The sequence below is a fragment of the Anas platyrhynchos genome, chromosome 3, assembly GCF_047663525.1.
Source record: "Anas platyrhynchos isolate ZD024472 breed Pekin duck chromosome 3, IASCAAS_PekinDuck_T2T, whole genome shotgun sequence".
Lineage (NCBI taxonomy): Eukaryota > Metazoa > Chordata > Aves > Anseriformes > Anatidae > Anas > Anas platyrhynchos.
Window position 1 is genome coordinate 104,863,023 of NC_092589.1, and position 25,896 is coordinate 104,888,918.

The 25,896-nt window shown below is 36.8% G+C and overlaps 1 protein-coding gene across 4 annotated transcripts in view; it reads left to right on the forward strand.

Moving 5' to 3' along the window:
• The window catches only part of ASAP2 (ArfGAP with SH3 domain, ankyrin repeat and PH domain 2), an 84,987-nt gene that overhangs the window by 49,448 nt on the left and 9,643 nt on the right, over positions 1 to 25,896 (forward strand). For 2 of the 4 annotated variants that reach the window (XM_072036422.1, XM_027455208.3), the window contains exons 10-24: positions 4,907 to 5,010; positions 5,124 to 5,193; positions 10,361 to 10,448; positions 11,355 to 11,403; positions 11,513 to 11,679; positions 13,129 to 13,262; positions 14,005 to 14,099; positions 15,721 to 15,910; positions 16,356 to 16,441; positions 16,632 to 16,747; positions 17,212 to 17,279; positions 18,015 to 18,128; positions 21,268 to 21,523; positions 24,056 to 24,217; positions 25,124 to 25,292. In XM_072036422.1, coding sequence (XP_071892523.1) covers positions 4,907 to 5,010; positions 5,124 to 5,193; positions 10,361 to 10,448; positions 11,355 to 11,403; positions 11,513 to 11,679; positions 13,129 to 13,262; positions 14,005 to 14,099; positions 15,721 to 15,910; positions 16,356 to 16,441; positions 16,632 to 16,747; positions 17,212 to 17,279; positions 18,015 to 18,128; positions 21,268 to 21,523; positions 24,056 to 24,217; positions 25,124 to 25,292 — 1,868 coding nt within the window. The remainder of the gene's footprint in view (positions 1 to 4,906; positions 5,011 to 5,123; positions 5,194 to 10,360; positions 10,449 to 11,354; positions 11,404 to 11,512; positions 11,680 to 13,128; positions 13,263 to 14,004; positions 14,100 to 15,720; positions 15,911 to 16,355; positions 16,442 to 16,631; positions 16,748 to 17,211; positions 17,280 to 18,014; positions 18,129 to 21,267; positions 21,524 to 24,055; positions 24,218 to 25,123; positions 25,293 to 25,896) is intronic. The other 2 variants (XM_072036423.1, XM_038177650.2) reach the window with 1 other exon arrangement.

Here is a 25,896-nt window from a genome sequence, read left to right on the forward strand (position 1 = left end):
AGTAACAAGGAGACCCAATTAATATAATCTTATCTCACAGAAATATTCTGTGCTGTGTAAAGATTATGTAAAACTGAACTCCAAATCCCAAAACACTTCTGTCACCATCTGCAAAAAGGACAATGAAGCTGGCTGTTCTGCTGCAAAGATGCCAGTTTTCGAAGGTGCAAAAGCTGGGTCAGTTCAGCAACCTAACAAGTTATTTTTTGAGCTTCAGTTGTTATTGCTGTTAGATTTAAAGCATTCAGGAGTAATTTTATTTGGCAAGCTCTGATCTGGAGCCAAGCATCTTTTGTATAATCTAATCCTAAACATTAGGTCAACTTTTGTTTCAGATTGCTAGAGCTTCCTCTTCATACAAATAAAATCCAGCCAGCTTCCTTTGTGTGGCTGCTGGGCCGTGAGTAAGTGATGAATGAACCCCTCCCTTTTCAGATTCTCCTTCCGAGAGGCATTACAAAGAAATAGTTTAGTCTGTAGACCTCGGACTTCCTTGATCTTTCTCAGTCTTGCTTTCATCTTCGCATGAAGTTTATGCTGGCTCATAGCTTTAATAGGTGGCAGACTTGCTGATAGGCATTAAATGCTCTTCACATCAAGGTGCTGTTTGTAGCCACGTGAAGTTTGTGGTAATGATGATTGTGTACAAAGTCCTATTCAGTATACAGATACTTTCTTAGGTTCTGCCTGGTGCTTAGGACTTACTGAGGTGTGTATTTGCTAAATAAAACTTTCAAAATTGAACTTTGTGGAGTGAAAGACTAGTGATTCTAACAGAAATGGTGAGTACTTGGGATTCACCATTGACTGCTTACTCTCATTAAGGAATCTTTGCTGTTAAGGGCATGTTAGCAGGCTGTTCTGTTTAGCTCTTTGTTCAAGAAAGGTAGTAGTAGCACTTGGGTTTCATGATGGCTGGGAATGTTGCTACTCTGTGTTCACCTCTTTATCAGAGATACTGATATTAACGTATAAGGAAGGCATGGTGAGCACACATCTTTTCACAGACTGAAAAATGTAATGGTATACATGGATTTTTTTTTACTTATACTGGTTTTGTTGCATGTAAAAATAGAAGTATTGAAAATGCTTTATTCTATATTCATTATATATCATTCTGCAAATACAGCTATAGATACTACCTGCAGAGCATGAGAAGTAATATAATTATTAAAGTTGCTTGAAAACATCAATTAATCGGTGGGATGCCAAACAATCCTGTTATAACTTGCTGTACAATCCACCAGTATTATTCTTGTTGCACTGTAATTTCCTTTACTATAACTGTTTTCTTTTTTCTTCCTGAAATGCATTTACATTTTGTGACCGAAGTCTAGGAGAGTAAGTGTCGCTATGTTTTAATGAAAATAGTTGGCATGCTTTCTTTCCATTCAGATTTCAAGAAACTGGATTTGTCCTCTGAGCTTTTTTCAGCTGGTGTGAGAAGAGTGCTTCTTTTTTCCTCCTCTTGTGTTTGTTGTAATACCTTCCCCCCCAAAAAAGGGGGGAGGGAGGGAGGAGTCAAGGAAAGTTGTCAGATTGATCTTGAGAAAGGAAATCGCAGTAGGTCAAATTACTAGTTTTCTATTTTCTCTCTTCTGGGAATGAAATCCAGTTGCTTGATTTGATGTTCTTGTAAGATTTTAAAGATGTGTGTGTTTTTAATTATTTAATACATGAAGTCCGTTTTAATAGAACATTGCTGAACATTTCTGTTGTAAAAAAAAAAAATGAATATTCACAGTCAACCTTTTTTTGTTGTGTCTGAATATATTGTTTCTTTCTGCAGTGAACTTTGTCAAACCTGATTTTTACTGGAACTTCTTTTTTAAAGGTCTTTGTGTGTCCATCTTGGTAAAAAGTTAGAATTGAAGGTAGCCTCAGAGTAGTATTTAGATCTCCTTCTGCTTCCTGTACCTCTTTGGTAGAACCTGCAATGTCTTTAGGCCACTGAAAAGTAGAATAAACTTTGTCTTAACAAAAATGTTGGTAGCTGTGCTGTAGGAGAGGCTGCCTGCAGGAGATCCTGGCAGATGCATCTGCTGGAAACACTGTGGGACTGTGATAGGTACGGGGTGGGTCTCTGAAAAATCCTCCTGGCGATGATACTGCAAATCCGAGAGAACCTCAGGCTCTTGGAAAGCTGTAAGGGCTTTTTGGCAGCTTTACGCACAGAAGGGATCCAGGCAGTCTGAGTGCCTGCTACATGGGAGCTGTGAAACAGCTAGCCAAAATTTTCAGTGCATAATAAGTTAAAGCACCTCGCATGGAAAGCTCTGTTGTGATCGAATAGTGAGGCTGATAGCCAGGTTTTTAGGCTCACTCTTGCTAGGAGTCACAGACCATCCTTATAGGATACTGCTGTCACATTTCTTGAATTTTCAGTAGTGTTATTCAGCTTGATTTAGAAGTCTTTATAAGAATTTGAAAGAAATCATTTCCAACCTGGTTCTGGTCAGAGAAGTGATTCACTATGAGCATGCTTCAATGAAATGACTCACCTTTTTCTGTACGCCTATCTGCATTTCCAAGCTGATAAAGCGGACAAAGTTCAGCTTCTTAGACTCGTGTACTTCAGTCTGTCCTGCTCTTAGTGTGTTTGAGAGAGATTTAAAACGGCAATGCTCTGTGCTAGGTATATCCTGTGTCCTGCCGTGATCCATTTCCCTGTAGGTAATGTTCCTGTTCCGCTGGATCTGCCCCTGGTATTTGGGATTTGGCCTCCTGTTACGTGGAATATGCAAACCAGAAATAAGGGAGCCCACACGTGGAAAAGGCACGCTGAAACTGCCCGGAAGGATGTGAATTGTTAGGGTGATCTGTCATACAGCATTGCATCTTTTAGCAACTAGACCAAAACTGTGAACTTGCTGGACAAAAGGCTGTGGAAAAGCATCACCTGGGAATCACACAGGGCACTAGAGATCTGGGCATGGCCCAAACCAGGGATTTGAAACTGGAAAATCTCCTGGTCTTGTCCTTAACTCCATGTCATGAAGTAATATGAATTTTTTTTAAAGACACTGTCCATAGCAATGAATGTGTGGAAATGCACGTCATCTGCAGCGGCTTCCTCCCTCGCTGAAATGGGGCAGGAAGCTTGTCGTGCTGGCTCGCCACTTGGGCCAAACATAGCAACTGGGAGTAAACAGCAGCTGAGGGAAGGTAGCTGAAATGCAGCAGAAAACAGGCCACAAAATGTAAAACCGGCGTCTTAGCTAATAGGAATTCTGCTCCAGGCAGGTGTTGGAGGTCATCTGAAAGCTCGGCGTAATTGAGGATGTGGAGGACGGAGATTAATTTCCTGTAAGGCCTCTGATCTTGGGAATGGAGTTCTGTCACTGAAGCAACACAGTAATGGGAGGCGGAGATTAAGGCAGTGGTAGGACATAACAGGCAGTGTCAGATCAGATTTTCTCCAGAAGTCACTAAAAATATGCCTGCGGGGATTGTGCTGCAGCCTGCCTTCAGCTCGCTCACTGCTGAGGCTGAGCCTGACGTCCTGCAGCTGTGGAGCTGTAAGTGCACCGAGCAGGGCTCGTAGGTGGTGGCTCTGTCCCTACCACGTCTCTGACCTGTTGTGCCTTGCCATTACTGCTGGGGAGGATCCTGGGCAGCTGTGGCTGCAGCACGAGCTGGGACAACAAGAATGTGCTGCTGGAGCTCATAAAGGTGCAGCACTTCATCTGTGCTGGCGCTACTGGGGAAGGGCACGGCCCAAGATTGTTCTTAGTTTTAGTTGTTTGCTTTTTTCCTCACTTAAATCCAGAGATAAGCCTTACATCTAGCCTAATGAAGTGTATGAATTGAATTGTAATTAGAGAGAAATCTTCTAAACTCGTACTATTTATATTCCTATATATTTTACTTTATCATGTGTACACTCTGGATTTACAGACTGATGTATCTTGTGACCATACTCGTAGCATATCTGAGACATACTGACTCATCTTCTTACAAAGGAGCATTTTTATCAAATTACTATGTTTATTTCATAATAGCTCTGAAGTGTTTGTCTAGATTAGCTCAGTCATTTCAGTGATGCTTTCTTTGAGGTCTTTTTTCCACTACACTTGTGTTTTCTGCCACCTATAACTAAGGTGTATTACACCTGTATAGAAAAGAAAATAAATTTTATAAGTATTAGTCATCGTTAGTGTATGCATTGAAAAGTTCACTCCATCATGCTGCTGCTGCTAAGACAGCATGACCCATCAGATCCCTTGCTGTGAGGCTGGTATTTTTCAAGGAGTTGGACTTTCACAGCAGTGAGTCCTGCATCTGGGTAGTTCTGAGAGCAGTGACAGCAGCTTAGTTTAATCCCTGTCATTTTCAGTCACATCAATTCTATGTTGTTTGATATAATTTGGTTTAAGTTATTATTAAGAAATAACTTCTAAATTTTTGCTTCTAATTCCTGAGTGCCTCCTGAACCATGTTTCTAGTAACTCTCCTGCTTTTCAAAATGAATAACGCAGCTCAGTTTCTACCAGGAAAAACCACTTTCAATTTATTTGTGTTTATTATTATTATTATTTAACAACAGAAGGATGCACTAGGAATTGCAGGTAATAATAATTTCTAGTGTTTATACACAGCAGTGTTCACATGAGTTGGAAAGCCAGCTGCTCAGTTACTGTTCAGATTAAAAATAGATATAAAGGCAGCAGCAAAGCTAAATGAAAGCAAGGGGATTTTAGCAGGTGCTGGTAATGCTTATTTCTTAAAGATTTTTTTGCCATCTGAAAAAGAACTGGATTTTGTTCTTCTCACTGAGGAGGAAAAATGTGCTTCGTTTGGCCTGTAGGATTAGAGCAGGAGGAAGGGCTCTGAAACTCATTAGTAAGAGAGAGATTTTGGTTGAAAATGTGGAATGCATTACAAATTGCTGTTCTTTATGTTTCAGGATTCTCAGATTCGTCAGAGTACAGCTTACAGTTTACATCAGCCTCAGGGAAACAAAGAACATGGCACTGAACGAAATGGTAGCCTGTACAAGAAAAGTGATGGGTAAGTACTACTGGACTCCACTGAGAGGGAAAAAAAAAAAAGGGTCTTAAGAGCAAAATGATGTAATAATATTATAAAAACTGAGTCGCTTTTTTTTTTCCCCTTTAAACCAGAATCAGAAAAGTGTGGCAGAAAAGGAAGTGCTCAGTTAAAAATGGTTTTCTTACAATTTCCCATGGTACAGTAAGTATTTGTTTACAATATTTTATGTACATGGTTGCTAATACAAAAAAAAGACAAACTATGCTGGTCTATATTTATAATTTGGAATTAGCTGCATTCCTGATGCGGTGCTTTCAATGTGATGGGTACATATTTTTAAGGCAATCTTTCAGAAATATATCAAGACATGCACAGTATCTAAAAATACAACTGCTTTAATGCTAATGATGCTAATGGAAAAAAAAATGCTTTTTTAAGGGCTCATTTTGTTCATATAAGCTGTTCATATTTTACCAGACTATCTAAAAATACAAATTCTAACTCCAGCATGTGGAAAGATAGGGTTGGGCGTTCAGCCATCTTTCACATACGGTTGAAACAACTTTATATTTAGAAGACAATCTGAAAGAATACTGAAATCTCATTTCTCCCCCAGACTTGTTTCTCTGTGGTAATGTGTAAGAAGGTAACTTTCCTGGAGAGCAGATGTTGGAGAAAATTAACTCTGGAGGCAAATTCTACCAGAAAGATGAGAGGGCATTAGAAGCCCCTCTTTCTTTGATACTGCTATTTGCAACATGTTAACAAACTTGTGATACTTTCTACTTTAATTTTTTAAGTTTCATACTTTCAGAATTTATACTTGCATAGTTGTTATTCTTGGCTTTGATCTCAGCTCTTTTCCCTTTCCATTAACCTTCCTCTTTTTATGTTGCGCTCTCAAAACTTTCTGAAGTTTCTTAAGGCAAAAATCAGCTCAGTGACAGTATTTCCCATTCTTTGTCCAATAAACAGTCCTGTTTCTTGCTCCTCTTATGAACCCTTCTGTTCTTCATCCTGTTATGCCTGTTGCTATAACTACATGTTGACCCTGGCAGCAAAAATGAATCAATCTCTCATTTGTGCATCTAGCCACAAGCTCTTGCTTTCTGAATTGACAACCAGGAACTAAAGAGGAATGCGAAAACAGGCCTGCAAAGCAGAGTCATTGTAACTTTGGGACTGTCCACCAGTTTATCCCCATTTGACTGTGTGTGAGTGTGTCTTTGTCAGAGAAGAATCTGTTGGTATTTCTGTACCAGAGTCTGCCTGTGCTGCAAATGGACTTGGCACTGGACTTGCTGTAGTGGGACCAGGAGGAGTGGAGCTAGGGCAGCTCAGAGCTGGCAGAGGTTACAACATCCACTTGTGGAGCAGATTTTTAATCCCAGTGCACTTACAGAGTTCTGTCAAGATACTCTTCTGTTCTTTTTATAAGTTGTCTACCAGATGGTCAGACGCTTTTAGAAGCAGATCCGTGGAACTGTAGCTGGAAATCAGTTGCTTAAGGTAGATGCTTAAATGCAGGTTTAGCTGTGTAGGTTTCACAAGTTTGGTCTTGATCTTTTTATAATTAAAAAAAAAAATAAAGGAATGCCATCTCATTTTAAAATTTACTTCACTTTTTACTCATTTGCTTAATTTCTCCTTATGTATTGATGGCAGTTTTGTGCAAAAATCAATGCTTAACTCATAGGCATTGAAAAGGGTAGAGACAATTTCTATTTCTTAAGGATTTTTTGGGCTGCTCTGAGTATCCTCTGAGACTTTTGAAGCAATAACATTGATTTCCAAGCATTGTCAGGGCTGATATTTCTTGGTCTCTAAAATATGACATGTCATTATCTTTTCCCAGCTGTTCATCAAAATGAACTATCTCTCAAAAATTAAGTTGTCAGTTTTGTTTGCCTTATTAAATACAAATTGTAAGTGCCTTTCCTTTAAAGGCTACCTTTTCTTCATGGACTTCTTTGGTCTTGTAGCCTCTCAGATTTTTATGAAGGACTGGGATTCTTTGATTAGTTTCTAGAGCAGGCTTCTTCAGGCATTTCCAGATGCTGTATTCTGGCTTAAATTTCCCTGCCAAGTGCTCTCCTGCTACAGACGGGGAGAATATGATTTGTTCTCACCTAGCTGTAATGCTGAACATGTCTATATCAGCATCTGTGCAGAAAGTAGATTTTCAGACATCTAAAAGCTTCAAAGCAATTAGCATTCATGGAGCAATGCAGGAGATAAAAATTGACTGAAAAATAGACACTGCTCCTTTGTGTAATTATTAGCAATTGGCAAATTTCTGACATCTACCTGACTGCAATTTAACATCAGTGGTTGAAAAAAAAACAAGATAGAAGCCAATTGAACAATATAAATAGGAATTCATAAGTAGTTTCTGGATCAAGGAAAAACTTACATTTGCAGAACCTCGGATTTTACAAAGTTGATTTGATTTTCAAGAGCTTAAATGATATTTGCTGCTTGTCTGCAAAGAAAAAGAAATATGAGAATGTTCTTATCAAGGAATCTTTTTGGTTGTTCTTTACTTCTGGAAACTTTAATCTACCATTATGATTCATGGGACAATCTGAGCACAGAAGAGTCGGATTTAATCTATTGATTCTTAGAAAGTCACTGTGGTAGCTGGAAAAAAAAATCAGCTCTGTATCACGGAACTGCTCGGGATGGTGTCAGAAGCCAAACTTTGTGATTCCTGCATGTGCTGCTTGTTGGATGTAATGCAGGATAAATCCTTTTGGTGGATGGAGGGGGACAGTTTTTCCAGGAAGGAACAGGAGTTCATGCGGGTCTGCATGCATGAGGGCTGGCAGCACATCTTTTCCGGGCACTAGTGTGTTAATGTGGATGTCCAAAAATTTGGTAGCAGTCTGAAGTTTATTTATCTAGTCAGAGACCAGCAAGAGAACAAAGCCCAGAGATTTCAAACAGAATTTCATAGCAGTTACGCATTTGCTACCATTCTCTGCTTCTAGTGTCTTGCCAAATTCTGGAACAACCTACAGTGTTATATGTCTAAGGGATTTATACAGCCTCGCCTCTCTTTATCCCGAGGCTCTGACTTGTCCCCTGAGGAACATCTGCCATGGGATGGAAACGTGTTGTTCACCAAGTAGTGGGCGTGGGGAGGCTGTTATGTGGCTGCAGGATAGGAGGATGGATGTGGTGATAACAGCCAAATGTTAACATGACTGTTTTAATTTTGGTTTGTTTGTTTGTGGGTGTTTTTTCTTTTTAATACCATTCTTAATGCTGACCCTCTTAGAGGGTCAAGGAGGTTCTCAGTTGACAGGCTTTGAAATACGGCTGCATTCCAGAATTGTCATGTTGGCCCAGGATGTGTTTTAAGTTGTTGCAGTCATTTCCACTGGTACTGAAACACTGATACAGAATTGTTATGCTGTGCTCTGCTATTCAGAGAGAAGAGGTCTCTGTGTATTGGGCCTCCAGACCTCTCTGAAACATTTTGGTGGGTCCACTTCCAGCTTCATATTTCACGAGTTACAGAAAATGAGTTAGATCCTCTTTGAACTTCAGCTCTGAAGTCCTGGGGACTCTTCTATAGTTTCCAGCAGGTGGATTCTTTCTTAACCAGAATTTACGTACATTTTTACATTCTCATACAGTCAGTGAGAAAAATACACGCTAGCTGCCCAGTGGGTTCTTTAACAAACACTTACATTTTGATTTTTGTTTGCTTTATTTTGTATTTTCATTATAGGCAGCTTCTGGACACTTCTTGGACAACAAACACATTAAAAATTGAAACACTGGAAACTGTATTGCTATGATTGTTAAGTATATTTAAACGTAACCAAGAAAATAGGCCCAAGTTGGCGTTTCCGAGATGTTTTCTTGCATATTTGTAGTTTCAAAGAGCTCTTGCTGTTTGTAGGCTAAAATAATGAAAACTGCATGCCCTTTTACTGCTAAAAGGAATGTCTGGAATTCAAAAAGCTACTTACTAGGCAGAGAATACAATGTGGTTGTCAATTAATTGTCATCTTACTGCTTCCAAAACCTCTCATGGGTACAATTTGGTTGACATAGCCCAGCAAATGACCTGCAGGTTTGTTGTTTCAAAGCATGAATGACTTTGTCTGCTGGCTATGCTGGGCAGAGCATGAGCATGTTGTTTTTCAAGGACGCTGTGACATTTAAAAGAAAAAAAAAAGAATATGTGATTGTTTTCCTTATGTTCCTCCCTGGTTTTGATCTTTTCCTGGTCTTGCAATATAATGATGTTGTTATCCTTTTTCTGCCAGCTACATCATTTTATCGGATTGTTTTTAGGAAATCTGTACGCCTCAGACTTGTTCTCCCTTTTTGAATGAAATGTTTTCATCTGCAAATTTAGAAGAGTTTAAGAAGATCTACATTTCTTATTCATTGCAAATTACTTAACATTATGCGACAGTTCAGCTTCATTTGATAATTCTTGTTCTTAGGTGATTAAATCTTGTCTTAGCAGCTTTATAGATTAAAAAGGTTAGAACACAACATTAAGCGTGGTAATGTGTTTATGTATATTTTGGTCTTTACAATAGTGATTTCTTAATTCCTAATCCGTCAAGTCGAGGTTGCAAACATAACGTCTTTCTAGGTCCTACCCCAGATCTGTAGACAGGCAGGCTAAGAGAAAGAAGAGATTAGTGCAGAATTGCTGTTTGAAAAGTCTTTGTAGCCTTTATGAGACTATTTCAAAATGAAATTTGCTTATTCATTCTACTCTTAATAAAACACTGCCATGTTTTATTCAGTAAGGAACTGAAGTAGGTGGGATGAACTTAACTAGGAAGCATATATCCCTATGAAATACAATATTCTGTTTAACTACATTTTTGATAAAGAACTGCATCAGTTTAGTTTGTTGCAAGACTTCTTTATCCAAACTTCTTTTTTCCTTCAGTTTGGAAGGTTGATTGGGATTAAATGTCTGCTGAGTCTTTCCCTTTCTTCACTGATTATTAAAAACTGAGATGACTAACTTTTTAAAACCGTATGTTAGAGGGTTAAATTAAAGGAAGACGTATGTGTTCTTGTTATACCTGACTGTTTGAGATAAATATTACGGGTAAGGTGATCAAAGTAGTGATGGTTAAGGTTCTATCACCTCTCCCCCCTTTCAAAATTCTAGTATTTATCCAGTTATCAGTGAACAAAATAGCCAAATAAAAGAAAACAGTTTACAAAACAGAAGAAAGCATAAATCAAAACCTGGATAGCTTAAAAGCTGAGGTAGCAGCCATTTGTCAAGTCTTTTTGGCCAGTCAGATGTTATCCCATGTTTTTGGACTGCAGGACTCTGTCAGTACGAGTATACTAAAGCTTGTCTTGTTTTATCTTCAAATAGGCTAACCGACCTCCAGCAAAGCTCAATCTGTTAACCTGCCAAGTGAAAACAAATCCAGAGGAGAAAAAGTGTTTTGACCTCATATCACGTAGGTTTGTTGTTTACTTCTTTTTACTTTTACAGTTAATATCAAAGGGGTTTGCATTATTTCTGAAGGTGTGTCAATAATCAACTTAAATATTTTAGCATTTAAAAAATGCTAAAATAAAATAAAGTCTTCATAAAATGCCCTTTCTAGGGCAGTTTACCATTTCATCCATCTTAGCATGATGCAAACTAACTACATCTCTTTGGAAGACTACTTTTTTATAGAGCTTTGTTTACTCCAAGTACTCCTATATTATTTTGTGCCACCATATAGCAGGGTAACAATATTTTTGCTGTGACATCTCTCTTCTTATGGAAAATGTCAGAGCTGATCATCTTAGGAAGTTATAACTTTGTACAGGATCAAAAGAAGGCTTAAACCATGCTTTCTGTGTTTGATTTAATTGGAAAAGCCTAGGGCTTATCCTGACTGTGTCTTTATCTTGATTGCGTCTTTGAGCCTGACAAGTTTGTTTTGCCTTTTTTGATTATTGTGGTTGAAGAGCTCGTTTGGAAACTTGAACTCTTATATACACAGATGACCTCAAATAAGGAGTCTATATTTTAGACACTCCCCTCCTTGCCATCAGCAGAACTTTAGACTTATGATTACTGAGGTTATATCTAGAATGTGGAAAAATAACTATGCTCTCCCACTGCTTGAGTAATAAAATCACAGCACTAAAGAAAGGTTCCTGTGTAAAGAGCAACAAGCCACCTTGTGTAAACACAGATGAACTAACTGTACCCAGTGCAAGTGAAACTTGCTGAATAGACTTCTTGGCTGTCAGTGCTCCAGTGATGAGAGTAGAGACCCTAGGAGTCAAACACCCATAAATCTTAGATTTTTTCCAAGTTTTCTGCAAAACCAGTTTTTTAATCTGTACATGAATTATTTATTGTGCAGATGACAGGACGTACCACTTTCAAGCAGAGGATGAACAGGAATGTCAAATGTGAGTTACTTTGCTAAACTTATTTCTGGTACTGGTATCCTTCTGAGATGCTACCGTGAACTTTAGAAGTGCCGAAACATTTAATAGCAAAATATTACTGCCATTTTAGATGGACATCAGTTCTACAAAACAGCAAAGAGGAAGCTTTAAATAATGCATTCAAAGGAGATGATAACACAGGAGAAAATAATATTGTCCAGGAACTGACAAAAGAAATTATATCTGAAGTCCAGAGGATGACTGGAAATGATGTGTGTTGTGACTGTGGAGCACAAGGTGACTCTATTAAGCATATTTCTAATTGGTAAAAATTCTATGTATCATGAGAGTGTTTAAGCTGATATTTTATGCTTTCTCTTTTACTCCTTATTTCACAAAGATTGTACACAGTAGAATATGCTAACAATTCCATTATGCTGCTTTAGTAAGATTGATTTTTTTTTTTATGTGCATATTTTCAGTGGGGAGAAAAGATATCGAAAAGCTTATTTTTCTCCTATGTATTTTGCTAATTGTAACTTTTGCTGATATAAATCAATTGAACTTTATTAGCCTGCATATTACCAAATTTACATAATACTTGGGCAAGTAAGGCAGTAAGATACTCAAGGCATTTTCCTAATGTACTATATATATATATATTTTTTAATCTTTTTATATTTGACTTTGAGAGTGAGCCAGGAGATGGTCTAAGACTGCACTTACTGGAAAAGAATGCATCTGCTGACTGTGTTTTGGAGCATTGGTTTTGGTTTTGTTGATCAATTCATTTCTACTTTAATCCTCTTCAAATTATTTTTAAATTCCTGCAGTTCTCAGTGTAATTTTATGTTACAGAGACACTGCAAGACTTAGGCTTTTTGGATTTGATGCTGTAGCTGAAAACGTTCTAAACCAGTATACATTTTATAAATCAATAATAATTTTCAGCAATAGATACTGTATAAAACTATGAAAAGAATCAATCCTGCTGTTTTTAAAGAAGAAGATTCTAAATAGCTACTACCACACCTTTATCAAATGAATAAATGTCAAGTTGCCAAAATCTCCGTAAATGACTTCTTTGACTGGAAAACGAGGGAATGTTATAGCATGAATGCAAAGTACTGGGGAAAAAGGACAAGGAAGGGTAATTAAAGAGAGGGATGAGCATTATTATCTTTGCAATAGTTGAGTGAGAACTCACTGTAGTGTGGTGCTGTGTGTATATTTCATAATCACTGCTGCTTCACATAGTCTAAAGTCTGTACTTGAAATACAAAATAAAAAACTCCAGACAACATTATGTTAGTTTGGATTGCACCTATAACCCCTGATTGAGAATGTGACACCATAATAATGGTGTTTGTAAAAATAAATAAATAAATAAAAATATATATAGAAAAAAACAATGTTGTTGAAGGTGTGGAGAAAGACGAACTAGACTATTTGAGCAGCTCCCTTAGGGGTAGATGCCTTTGACACATGCACACGCAAGCGCACACAAATTTTAAAAGTGCATTTTTGCTTCTTTCACCAATAAAAAAATAAAAAAATAAAAAAATCCTGGTTTATGTTTCCCAGCAGAGACAAAGTAAAGGCAAAAAGGCATAAATACTAAAATCTGGTAATTTATGTACAATAATCTTATACACAGAAATGAAATTCTATAAAGAAAAAATATGTTTTCTAGAATGAAGCCATTACATGTATTAATTTTAATTCTGTGGGTGCTTTTTGTTTCAGATCCTACCTGGCTTTCAACAAATTTGGGAATTCTAACTTGCATTGAATGCTCAGGAATCCATAGAGAACTTGGTGTTCACTATTCCAGAATGCAATCACTTACATTAGATGTGCTGGGAACATCTGAACTTTTGGTAATGAAATAGCTTTCATTGTCTTACAAATAGTACGATAAAATACTTCCAACACAACTGTATTTTTGTCACTTTATATATAGTTCCAGTCTTGAAAGTCGCCTCTTGATAAACCTAGTTTAAGGAAGTGTAATTCCTCCAGATTATGGGAGCCTCCCAGAACGTAGTGATTTACCGTAAACTTCGCCGGATCTTAGAATTCAAATTAATAAAGGCTTAATATTTTTTGCTTTCAAGGTTTTTGGTGGTGGTTGTTCTTTTTGTTTTGTTTATTTTTACTCTTGTCTGTCAAACAGCTGTATTCTTTTTAAAATGTCTCTTAGATTAAAAATTGAAGGAGTTCACAAATACCCCATGAAAGTTGTCTCCTAAAAATGCTAAATAATTAATCCTCAAAAGAAGAAAATGTATGTGGCTTTGCTACACAAAGAAGCTACCACTTATCAGCTGCTCTGTCACAATTCATGTGCGTTCTCACACAGCGCTAAATATCTTACATTTATTATGGAGACTGTTGTCTTGATTCTTCTGTTACTAGTTTGTGTGTTGAATCCCAGCTGAAAACTTGTCCAAAAAGGTTTGTTCATGATCACTGGTATAATAGCAGAACTAAAAATCAGAAACCAAAAGTCCCAATCCCTATTTTCCCTTGTCCTCCTCCTAGTATGTGTATGACAAATAACCAAACATATTTGTTAAGTGAGTTGTGGATGATTTTTTTGTTTTGTTTTGTTTTTGACAGCTTGCAAAGAATATTGGGAATGCCGGGTTTAATGAGATTATGGAATTCTGTCTGCCAGTTGATGAGATGGTCAAACCTAATCCAAGCAGTGATATGTAAGTAAAAAGCCACTACTTCTGAAAAAGGCAGGCATTAAATTTGACATTGCTAATGGCTTGTCCCCTCGTGGTTTGCACCAGCATGCCATGGAAAATTTGTAATACCTTATATATAACCTTATACTCAAGGAATATATATTTTTTTTATTTTCTTGATACTTTGCATGTCTCTTTTATTGAACTTTATCTGATCATACCTTCAGTAATAGCTGGGATTATGTTACCAGCTCTCTCGATCATGATTTGTGGGACAGGAAGAAATTAAATACAATTTCTTTGGAATTTTCAAGATGCATGAGGGCACACAAATAGAGATTAAAATCAACTCTATTTGTTTTGTGCTTTTTAAACACAAAATAGAAATGAGAATGAAGTATACATTTTCCCGGAAAGGTGCTGAATGTCTCCTATGTAGAGACCCTTCCTAGGACTTCAGTCCATAACTACAGAGTAACAAGAGAACATTTAACTGGATTCCTCAAAAATACTGAACTGTGGTGGCAGAGACACAGCAAGGACAGCTGCTGACTTGACTGCATCTTATGCTGTCGTAAGAGAGGTGGTAAATAATGCAGAAATAAACCCAGAAGAAATGGCTTTAGATGAAACTGATTTTATGTTATCCAGACTTACACCATTCTGACAGGGCTGGTGTTAAATTTTAACACAATTTTATTTATTATTAATACTACAGTTTTAATATTTTTTGATTGCTTCTATCAATAATCATATAAAATATATTAATAATTAAAAATCATAAAAAGATTACTGGATGCTAAATCTATAGCTTAAAATACTTTCAAAAATGAGACATTTTTAAAGAAGTCATGTACTTTGAAAAACCTGTATATCAAATTTGTGTTTTTTTCATTAAATAAGAACGTGAAAACAGACACTTTTTAAAACCAGAAAGGAATATCATCCTCTGCTTTAGGAACAAGAGCTATCCATTAATTTAGTCTATTATTCTTCAGATTATCTAGATGATAAATTTTGGCTTTGTCAGATGCCTTCTGTGCAATGTTGTGTAAATCCCAAGAGCTGGTAAGCAGCTATGCTTGTGAGATGCATGCCAGATCCTGTCGCAGAGTGATGGGAAAAGGAATAGGTGCTTGCTAGTTGTGTATTAACAACAGAAGTAGTAAGTCACGTACTGATTCAAGTGTACTAAGCAATAGGTTTCACCTCAATTTAGAGGTGAAACTAAAAACTCTGCTACATTCTCCCTGTCTGTTATAGCTGTGGTGAACAGTTGCTTTGCAGAACGTAGCCACTGCTGTGAATACAGATCTAAAGCATCAACCTGTAAGCTGCTGTTAGCAAACCAGGATCATGAAGCTTTGATGTATATTTTCTGTGTGTAAACCTGAGTATTCTTGATCTCAGTGTTACACCAGAATTCAGAAGGGAAAATTTATGGTGTGTGTCCATATTGTAGTTCCATTTCATACTGGAAATATGAGACTCCATGTCTTATATGCATATTTAAAAAGAAAAATGACAATGAATGAGAACCACAATCCTTCTCAGATTTTATTTCAAATGACTTGCATGTACTTATGGAAATTCTAACCATCTTCTGCTAAAAATTATAAAAGTAAATTATATTCAATTTCAGGAATGCACGAAAAGATTATATTACTGCCAAGTATATTGAGAGAAAATATGCAAGGAAAAAGCACGCTGACAATGCAGCTAAATTGCATGCCCTTTGTGAAGCTGTCAAGTCAAGAGACATTTTTGGGTTAGTCCAAGTATATGCTGACGGTGTGGATCTCACAGAAAAAATTCCACTGGCCAATGGGCATGTAAGTGTGGTAATTTTTATTAGGAAAAAAAAAAAAACACATTGTTAAAAAGTTCAATATGCTTTCGTAATAAAAAGAACTTCTTATTTGAGGCTAACGTTTGGAATGCTGTTCTGAACATTTGTCTCTTTAATGCTGTAATTTAATTGTAGCAAAAGAAGCTACTAAAGTTTTTAATCTAACATTGTTTCCAGATACTATAATAGTTAAAATGTTTTTAAACATTATTTTTTTCAATAATCTATTTGGTTTTTTAAACTCATTTGTTTATTTACTTCAAAAGAACAAAAGGGAAAGAACAAAGGCTTTGCAAGAGATATTTTAATGGTAACATGTTGGAATAATTTGAAATGAAATACTTTAATAGATCTAATTTATGCCTTATTAAAATTTTTGCTTCTCTGTAAATCAGAAGAAACCAATGTGGTTTTTATTTTATTCTTAGGAACAAGATGAAACAGCACTTCATCTTGCTGTTAGATCCGTTGATCGGACATCCCTCCATATAGTTGACTTTTTAGTGCAGAACAGGTAAGTGTACAGAAACTATTAAATTGTTACTGATGCTGCTTTTCCAGCAAGTAGTATCTAAAAAGAATTCTAGTATTTGCAAGTCTAATATTATTCTTTGAAAATCGTGTAATGAGAGAGGTTTACTAATTCAGAGTAGGAACGAACCTTATTTTAATAAATTTTCCTCTTCATTCCTATACTCCAATAGTGGCAATCTAGACAAGCAGACGTGTAAAGGTAGCACAGCCCTGCACTACTGCTGTCTGACGGACAACGTTGAGTGCCTCAAATTGCTGCTGAGAGGGAAAGCTTCTATTGAAATAGGTAAAAGGGTAATGTTCAATTTCATATTTGTAACTGCTGCAGGTAGAGAAAAGTGAGTGCATTTTCTCCTCGGTTGTTTAACATAATTTTATGAATAATACCATAATTAAAAAAAAAATATTCATTGTTCATTCCAAATTTAAAGTTGACTTATGCCTAAATTTGTTTAAAAGCAAGTGTAACACTAAGTATGTACCAAGGTTTTCAACTGATGTCTTGTTGCCTAATTACATACTGCTGTTTTATAGCTATCATTCCATATATGTGGCATGTAAAGTTGCTACTGATCCTCATGTTCAGAAGGCTGGTATTAGTTGGATCTCCATATGGAGGAAACAGATTAATTTTAGAGTGTGTTGGTGTATTAGTTCGCTATGTATCTGCGAGTATATCTCTGTCTTTAGTAATGGAGAGATTAATGATGACTTCTGTTACCCTGACTTTCTTTTCTTGATGTAATACAGCTAATGAATCAGGAGAGACACCACTTGATATAGCTAAACGCTTAAAACATACTCACTGTGAAGAGCTGGTAAGTGTTGCATCTTTCCATATCTTTGTGCATTTATAAGCAGAATCATGCCTGAATATTCAGTGGTTTACAGTTGAATGTTTAACAAATGTATTCCAGACAGAATAAGCTTCTGCTTAGAAAAAAACAATCAAGTTATGTGCTTTTACGAATAAAATTATATTTTTTCTTAGATGCTTTGGAAATGCTTAACTTCCTGGTGCCAGAGCATGATTCTGTTTGAGACATTGGCCTCAAATCCACAAAGTTTTATGTCTGACATCCTGTTGAAATCAAATCACCATACTTCTTATGGATGAAGGCCACAGAAACAAAGTTCTTGTTTACTTTTAGTAAACAAGAAAAATGGATTGATGGGGTCAAGGTTCCTTGATTAGCAAGTCTGTATCAAAAACCTGCCATTGCAGTTAATTTCTTTCTCCTGCAATTTCTAAACTGAAGCAATTAGGATGTGGTGTTTCTTGTCAAAAAATGGAGAATGGGCCTGCAATGGGTAGTGAAAAGGCTCGTTGCTTTTGATTTAGTTCTGTTGTGTTTGGGTGGAGCTTCATTCTTTGAACTCACTACAGTGCAGTTGCTTTCCACATTACTGAAGATTGTTTTTTAAAATAAAGATAATGTTTGTACCTAGAAACCAAGGTTCATTCTGTGTGTATTTTTAGTTTTAAAGTATGTTGTTTTAAAAGTAAGTACTGCACATACCAGTAGTGTCAACAGTCATCTTTTGTTCCTCAGCTTACTCAAGCACTGTCTGGAAGATTTAATTCTCATGTGCATGTAGAATATGAATGGCGATTACTCCACGAAGATCTTGATGAAAGTGATGATGATATGGATGAAAAGCTACAGGTTTGTATCAGAACGCTGTTAATTTTCTGTACATATATCTTTGTAAATAAAATCTTCATAACAATCTGAACAACAGTACTCCTTAATGTAGGTATTAAGGCATTGCAAAATGACATTCAATAATAAAATTAAATAACTCAAATTTTACTTTCTGTTTATCTTAAATTTCCTGTTTAATATAAAATACATTAAAAAAAAATGAACATGTGGTTATGATCAGATTGCAATTAGCCAAATGTGATATTTCTTTCTTAACAGACTCAATATACACATAGTATAGTAGTTGTTATTGTTTCAACGCATCAGGAATATTTAGACCTCCTGATCATCAAGCAGAAATACCATAAGCTAGGAAAATTGCCAGTACAAGGGCAGGTACCTTACAGTATCTCCTCATTTTTGTGAGAAAGCTCTAGTTGCTGCCTCTAATTTTGGAACAAATCATGCATTGACTTGTCTTCAGTGGTGCTAAACTTTTGCATTAAATTAGGCGTGTTCACTAATAGCAGGCTTGGGTCTTAATTCTGAATCTTCCTCTAAAAATATTTTTGTTCTTCTCTGTTTTTGTACCTTAATGGATGTTTTGTACCTCTGGAGTTGGTGTGGTGTTACTGGGTCACAGGATGCCACAGAATGGCTGAGGTTGGAAGGGACCTCTGGAGGTCATCTGGTCCAACCACACTACTTAAGCAGGGTCATTTAGAAGCATTGCCCAGGACTATATCTATTTGACTTTTTAATATCTCCAAGGATGGTCATATTATAAGTAGTCACATGACAAAGTATTCTGGTAGCATAGGAACTTCATTCCATTAAAAAAAAAAAAACACAAATTTTCCTATTCTAAGCACCAACTTTTTTAAAAAAGTATTTAAGCACCTAAGCATACAGACAGGGAACAAACTACCAAGTTTTGATACCTGTACAACACTGGAAAATGGTGAACACTTTTTTTTTTTTTAATCCCTTTTGTGATATCCTGTCTGCATGGGGTTCTTTTCCCGTGTCTTATGTCCTTAATCTGAGAGAGCTATTACCTCTAACTCTTGCCTTTCACTGGATTTAGCTACAAAAAGTAAAATAAATGTCATGAGCCATCCTTTTCAAAGCATAATTGCTACATTCTGAGAATTTTCTTAAGATTTCTCTGGAGAATTTTGGTATCTGTGCAAGGATCTGTAGTCTGTGAGCTGTTAAATCCAGTTCTGGGTGAGTTTTTATAGTATATCCCTCCGTTTATCTACTCCTGTATATTGTGTCACCATCCAGATTATAACAGCAGTAATGATGACCTTTTTGATAAAACAGCTTGAAACTTTCTGGTATGTTGTGGTGTTTTGTTTTTTTTTGTTTTGTTTTCTGCTCTAAAACCTTTTATGTACTGTACAACTAGCTGTTTATCAAATCATTGCCTTTATAGGACACTCTAAATTTTTATTTTTTATTCGTTTTTTTCTTCATTTCCTTTATTATTGCCAGTTGCCCTCTGCAGTTGTGTTCTTTTTTTGGTCCGTCCCTTGAGTTCCACCTTGTGTAAGAAGTTATTTGCTACTCAGCATTGAGGCTGAAGTAATGAAACTGCTACTTCACTGCCTGCTATTAATAGGCTTATACTACAGGGACTTTTGAAAGAAGAGTAAGGACTATTAATCACAGACTAGTGTCGGTGACTACATTGAATGCACTGGTGAATACTGCTGGTGCTTAGGATCACATCAGAGTTGTGTTTACAGGCATCGGTATATTAGGCTTGTCTCTTTCAGGTAAAACAATTGAAAAGATTTTGTTGCCTTTGTCAGAAAGGGTAGCTTTCAGAAGCTTGGCAGCTTCTGAAATTGCAGAAAAGCAAACCTAACCTGAAAGAAGGCCAGAACAATACAACTGGTTTCTGCTGCAGGGTCCTAGCTCATCTTTTGCCTCCATTCTGGCATATGTTTGACCCTTTATCAAGCTGTTTCAGTTTGTTAAACCAGTGAAAACCTAAGTCAACAAAACAAAACAAAAATTTCTGATGGTTTAGAAAGCAGAAGCAAGCATGGGCTGAAGTACATACCAGAACCAAGACAGTGGAGAGGTCAGGGAAGGGGGAGAGTCAGCCAGTGAGGAGTGAGTCTGCTAAACCAAAGTAAAGGTGGGGATTGATGTGGCTGGCTGTCACGTACATCATTCTGGTAAGTCTTTGAGCTATTACACTGTGCTGGAACATGTCTAAAGGTCTTAAATGATCTATCCAGAGTGGGCACTGGATATATTTAGAGGAAAATTGATTGCTTATTCATGATACTGTTGGTGTAAATCTATTCTGCCCAAATGCTTTTACTCTAAATGGTTATTTTAATTTCATAGAGCCAGTACATCAGCTATGTGTTTATCTAACGCTATTTCCAAAGACATATTTATGCTCTCTGAACTATGGAATGTTGCAACCCACTCCTGCACTAGCCATATGAACTTATAACTTGAGCTATTTTAATTATCATTTGATAACAATAATTATCATGCTTGCTGTTGAAACAGGAAAAATAATGCTAAGTGTGCATAGCGAACAGATGACTTGCTGCAAATCTCAAAGACAACTAATTAGAGCTCATTTGATAATGTGCAGGGGTTGAGCAATGTTCCATCCCAGCTGCCAATTAAAGTAATCTCGCTAACTGCTCCTGTGATACTAGTGAGCTAAAAGGAGTTCATGAGAAGGTTGGGCTCCTAATGTGTTGTAGCTTGAGCTACAGGTAGAGTACTTGGGTGCAGTGTTGTTCTGGTTTTGAGTTGATTGTAATCTATTTTGGGCTGAACACTGCTGGATGAGGCTTAGGTTCTTCAGTTGTTTCTGTGTCTTTGAAAATATTACCTGGTGGTTTTCTGCAGGAAAACTTTCCTTGATCTGGTCTGAATATTTATATTGCCTATATTATCTATAGCAGCATAGTCCTGTGTGTATATATAGGATACAGTAATATCTTTTGCACACTTTTGTCTTGAAGAAGGTGGAATGTAGATTCTAGATTATGTATTTGCAGCAATAAAAATGCATTTTAGAAGCCATTTTTACTGTCTAGAAGCTAAGAACTTCCCATTAATAAATAAAGCGAGTAGAAATAATGTGGTATCAGTGAGTGCTTTTGTTATTCTGTTTAAGCAACCCAGTCCTAATCGGAGAGAGGACAGGCCCGTCAGCTTCTATCAGCTGGGATCAAACCAACTTCAGCCTAATGTAGCATCGTTGGCAAGAGATGCAGCGAACATCGCTAAGGATAAGCAAAGAGGATTTATGCCAAGTATATTACAGAACGAAACGTATGGAGCAATACTCAGCGGCAGTCCACCTCCCATTCAGCCTGCAGTACCTGTTACAAGCAGTGCACCTCCTCTACCTCCAAGGAATATTGGCAAAGGTATTAACACTGGAAAACATCACTGTATGTTAGAAGAATGGGATCGTAACAATTTTTTCCTTACATTTTTAAGTTTTCTTTTAGCATTATATTGCACAGGTAAGTACTGGAATAGTTTATCAATGACTTCATCTTGAATACTTGAAGTTAATCTGCACAACCAATTCTGGGTTTGATTCTCAGTGTACCTGCAAGAAAGTACACAACAGTGTGTGGAAAACCAATGCCCATGAAACCTCAATAAAGTTAAACAACTTTAGGAGGGCTGCAATGGATTTAGTTCAGCAAATACTTTTTGATTGTATTCCATCTTTTCACACTTCAGATACTTGAAGATGTCATTGTCAGAGTGAAAATTTAAACATGTAAAATTTCCACAGCATTTGGCTGCTGCAGAAAATGATTTTAATACCTGGGAAAATGGAGAGTCTATGCAGAATGTGAGAGATTTTAACATCTCAAAATCCTTTCTTATTAGAAATGTGCTTCAAGGTTGATGAAATAAAATGGAACAAAGTATGAGTTTCACGAAGCGAAGAACTGGATATAAATTACACAACTGTTAGCTGACTGAAAATGTAACTGCAGGTGACTAGCTGAACAATTAAAAACGTACTGGTCTCATACCAGTTCAGAAACATGTGCTTGCAAAATCTACCATTGAAGCTGACACTGTAAACCTCATTCTTATGTTCGTAGCTAATCTGCTTGGATCATGGTGGAGAAGTGTAGAGAAATTTGTACGTTATCTTTATGCAGCACACATTCAGTGTGCTTTATTGCTTCATACCTTTATTAATCAGCATCTCTCATGTATGCTAAATTTATGTAATGTTAAATTCCAAAAAGATGGCTGTGTAAACACATGATTTTCTATCCTGCTGTGATTCAGACTCCACATCAGGAGATAAGAGTGGGTCATGTTCTAGGCATATATGAGGAATGTCTGCCTTTGGAAGCACTACACAGAGGTTAAAATACCTCCATACAACAATGACCATGTCTGAGATTGCAAACTGAACATTTGTGTAATATGAAAAGTCAGTTGTTGGTCCCACAGGAATGGCTGCAGCACGGAAGTCGGATACAAATATGTTGTCCTGAGGGCACAAAGAAAAAAAAAAAAAGAGGGAACAATAGAACAGCATGGTGTTGTCCTACTTTGAAAGGGTGGTGTGAAACTGGGAGAAGTTTAGCAGCATATAAAACTATGTTCCTTAACTAAGGTGGGATTCCTTTCATCTAACATTTTTGCATGAAGTCTAAATTTAATGTCATTTTACCTGACAAAAAGGAATGCTTCCCCCACCAAACAGGAAAATTCACCTAGTTTCTCGGGCTTTTTGGCTGTGAAGGATCTTTTACTATCTGTTTAACTGTTAGATACTACCCCTAAATTAATACAGCTGGATGGTTAAAAAGACTCTCTTACCCTTTGATGTTATTTTACCCACGGCAAACCATGCTATTTCACCCACTGTTTGCCCTTGATTAAATGACACTAGAAATGGTGTCATTGTAAATTCACTCCCAACCCCAGACTTTTTGGCACCAGGATAGTGCAACTCCCACCAAGAAAGCATGCTGCCTGGCTCAGAGAGGTTATTAACTCATATTCTTTTTACTCCAGCAATATAGTAGCCTATTATTTTATATTTCAGTTAAAAGCTATGATAGTGTCACCGATCTCAGGTTCTTGTTGATTGCTGATATTGTTGTTGGTTTGCTTATGATGAATTATTGTTACTCCTTTATCCTCTTAGCTTTAAGCTGTTCTCCAAGTCTTTTGAGCCTTGTACGCTTCTCCCTGCAACCTGATATTTATTCATACCTTACTCTGTTTCATCTTTTCTTAATATGATGCTCATGCTCTGAGTAGGGAAACGTGACATGAGAAGTGCAAAATGTTGGCCTCATGGTGAAAATCTATAGTGTTTTTATAAAATGGAGATGCAGCTCTTTAGCCTACGAATGGAATCGTTTAGGAAGCCCTGAGGAAGCAGTACCTTGTAACTGATACTAGTTTCATGACTAGTTGTCAGAGCTTCTTGTTTGGGTGAAATTCCGTTTTATGTCGATTCCAAATCAAAACTGCTGTTTCACTTTGAGTCAGCAATGTCTGCTAATACCCAAGGTGAGGTCCTTTCCTTGGACAACCTGCAATAATTACAGCTATCAGTCAGGGATTAAAGAGGGTAGATGTACCTTTTCTACTTGTTAAAAAATGTCTGCTTTTCAAATGTTAACATATTTTAAAATAATGACTGGAGACAAATTTTAGGGTAAAAAGTTAGTAAGACTTCAACCAGAAACTTCCATGGAATTTTACGTCCATGTAATTTTACATGGACTCTGATTTCTGCTCTGGCATTCCTGCAAGATGGCAGTGGTTCTGAATATGAACAAATTATTTTGTGAATGTAGTGTTTGTAGTGTGTAGCTGCACCATTTTTAAAAGCACGGGTGTGAATATTAACGCTTTGTGCTTAGGGTAAGTAATAATAATAATATAGTATTTTCCTCTCTTTTTAGTCCAGCCTTCAGTTCTTGGCAGTGGTATTCAGACAATTTCTTCATCTAATACAATGTGGAAGACAAATTCTTTAGGAGTGGACAGTATAAGCAGGCAGAGATCTTCATCTGATCCACCAGCTATTCATCCCCCTGTGCCGCCATTGCGTGTAACATCTACAAGTATGTTTCCACTTTCCCCTGTTTTCCCTTCTGCTGTATCTAATCATAGTTGGCTTATTTTTCCATTTTCACAACTCATATTTCCTCTTTTGGTGACTGTAGCTTCGGCCTATCGTTCCCATCCAGTAACTTAGTACCAACTGTCTTCTCTGAAATCCCAGCGAATGGTGCAGTGCAAGGTCAACGGGAAGTAGTGGCTATTACTAGAGCTAAAGAGCTTTCCACTTTGATATGTAGTTTTAATGATGCATATCTCACCAGTGAGCTGTAAAAATAAGTGTTACATATAGGCCTGGGGCTATGTCTCCACATTGTGCATAATTCTTGAAGAGCATAAGAGTGTAAAAAAGATGTTTTAATGCATTGCCAGCTGCTGTTGTGTTGGTTTCAAGAATTCAATAGAAATTTAATTAATTATTCAATATAATGTAAAGTTTCGTTGACTAAATATTAATTATAACAGGATTTTTAAAAATAATTTTCTCTAAACAAAATTTCTCAGACGCTTGCTCAAATACTTTTCCATAAAACACCAACTGAAGGCCTTGATTGAGCAAACAACAACATCACTCTAAATATAGTCATGTTCTTGAAAATGTTAGATCAGAATGACTTTGGTAACACTTGAGAATTTTCTTTGCTTGTACGTTAATGCTTTGATGAATTGAAGTATTTGTGAGCGCTCTGATCTTGAGTAGGTGAAACAAAACGTAAACCTCTTTCCAAAGAGGTCACCCTTCCAATAGAAGGATAACTTCATGTTTTAAGTTGTTGATAACAAGTAGTAAAGCATTTTTTTTTGATGAAGATAAATCCTGTAACAGGAAGACCTGTGGATGAGAACCCAAGAGACCAAATGGCAACTAGAAGTCTAATTCCTTTTCATTGTCTAACTTTTTTCCATAGATGTGCTTTCTCCAGCACCACCGCCTCCAGTGGCAAAGACAGCCAGCATTATGGAAGCTTTGAACCAGCAATCTAAACAGCAACCAGCTCCTCCACAAACCAAGCCAACCCCACCACCACTACCCCCACAACCTCCTAGTCGAATCTCTCAAAGAAAGCCTATTTCTGGGTAACTGATGCCATTTTAGTACTTAATGCATATATTTCATAATAATTAACTTTTCAATTTCATGGTATATAACATGCAAGTCATCTATAACGCATGCAGTCTTTGCCAATGATGTGTTCTAACATATGTGACTGAACAGAAGACAGATACTTAGGGAGCAGATTACAAGGATTCCCATGGTAAAAACAGAACAGCCGAGCAATTTAATACTTTCTAACTTCTACGGTATCTACAGAATGCTTAGCCCTGATGGAAATAAGGCACAAAGAATAATCCATTTCTAATTTTCTTCTGATAACAAGAGATAAGGGAATATTATGTCTGAATGTGCCATTTGTTGTTCACATGCTTATCCTCTGTTCAGTTCCATTCAATATTTTCATTCATGGAAGGAGTTGAGACTTGGAATAGAGAATACGATCTTTAAATTTGTAAGAAAAAGATGTTACAAGTGACAAATGGGCTAGTGAATAGGATTATATTTAAACCAGCCTTAAAACTAGTAGTAGTCTGGGAAGAAGAGGAGTGTTGTTTAGTACGCAACGCTTGGTACTGAAGAACAGCCAACTGTTGGAGTATGGAGAACAGCTAAGTATGGTGAAGC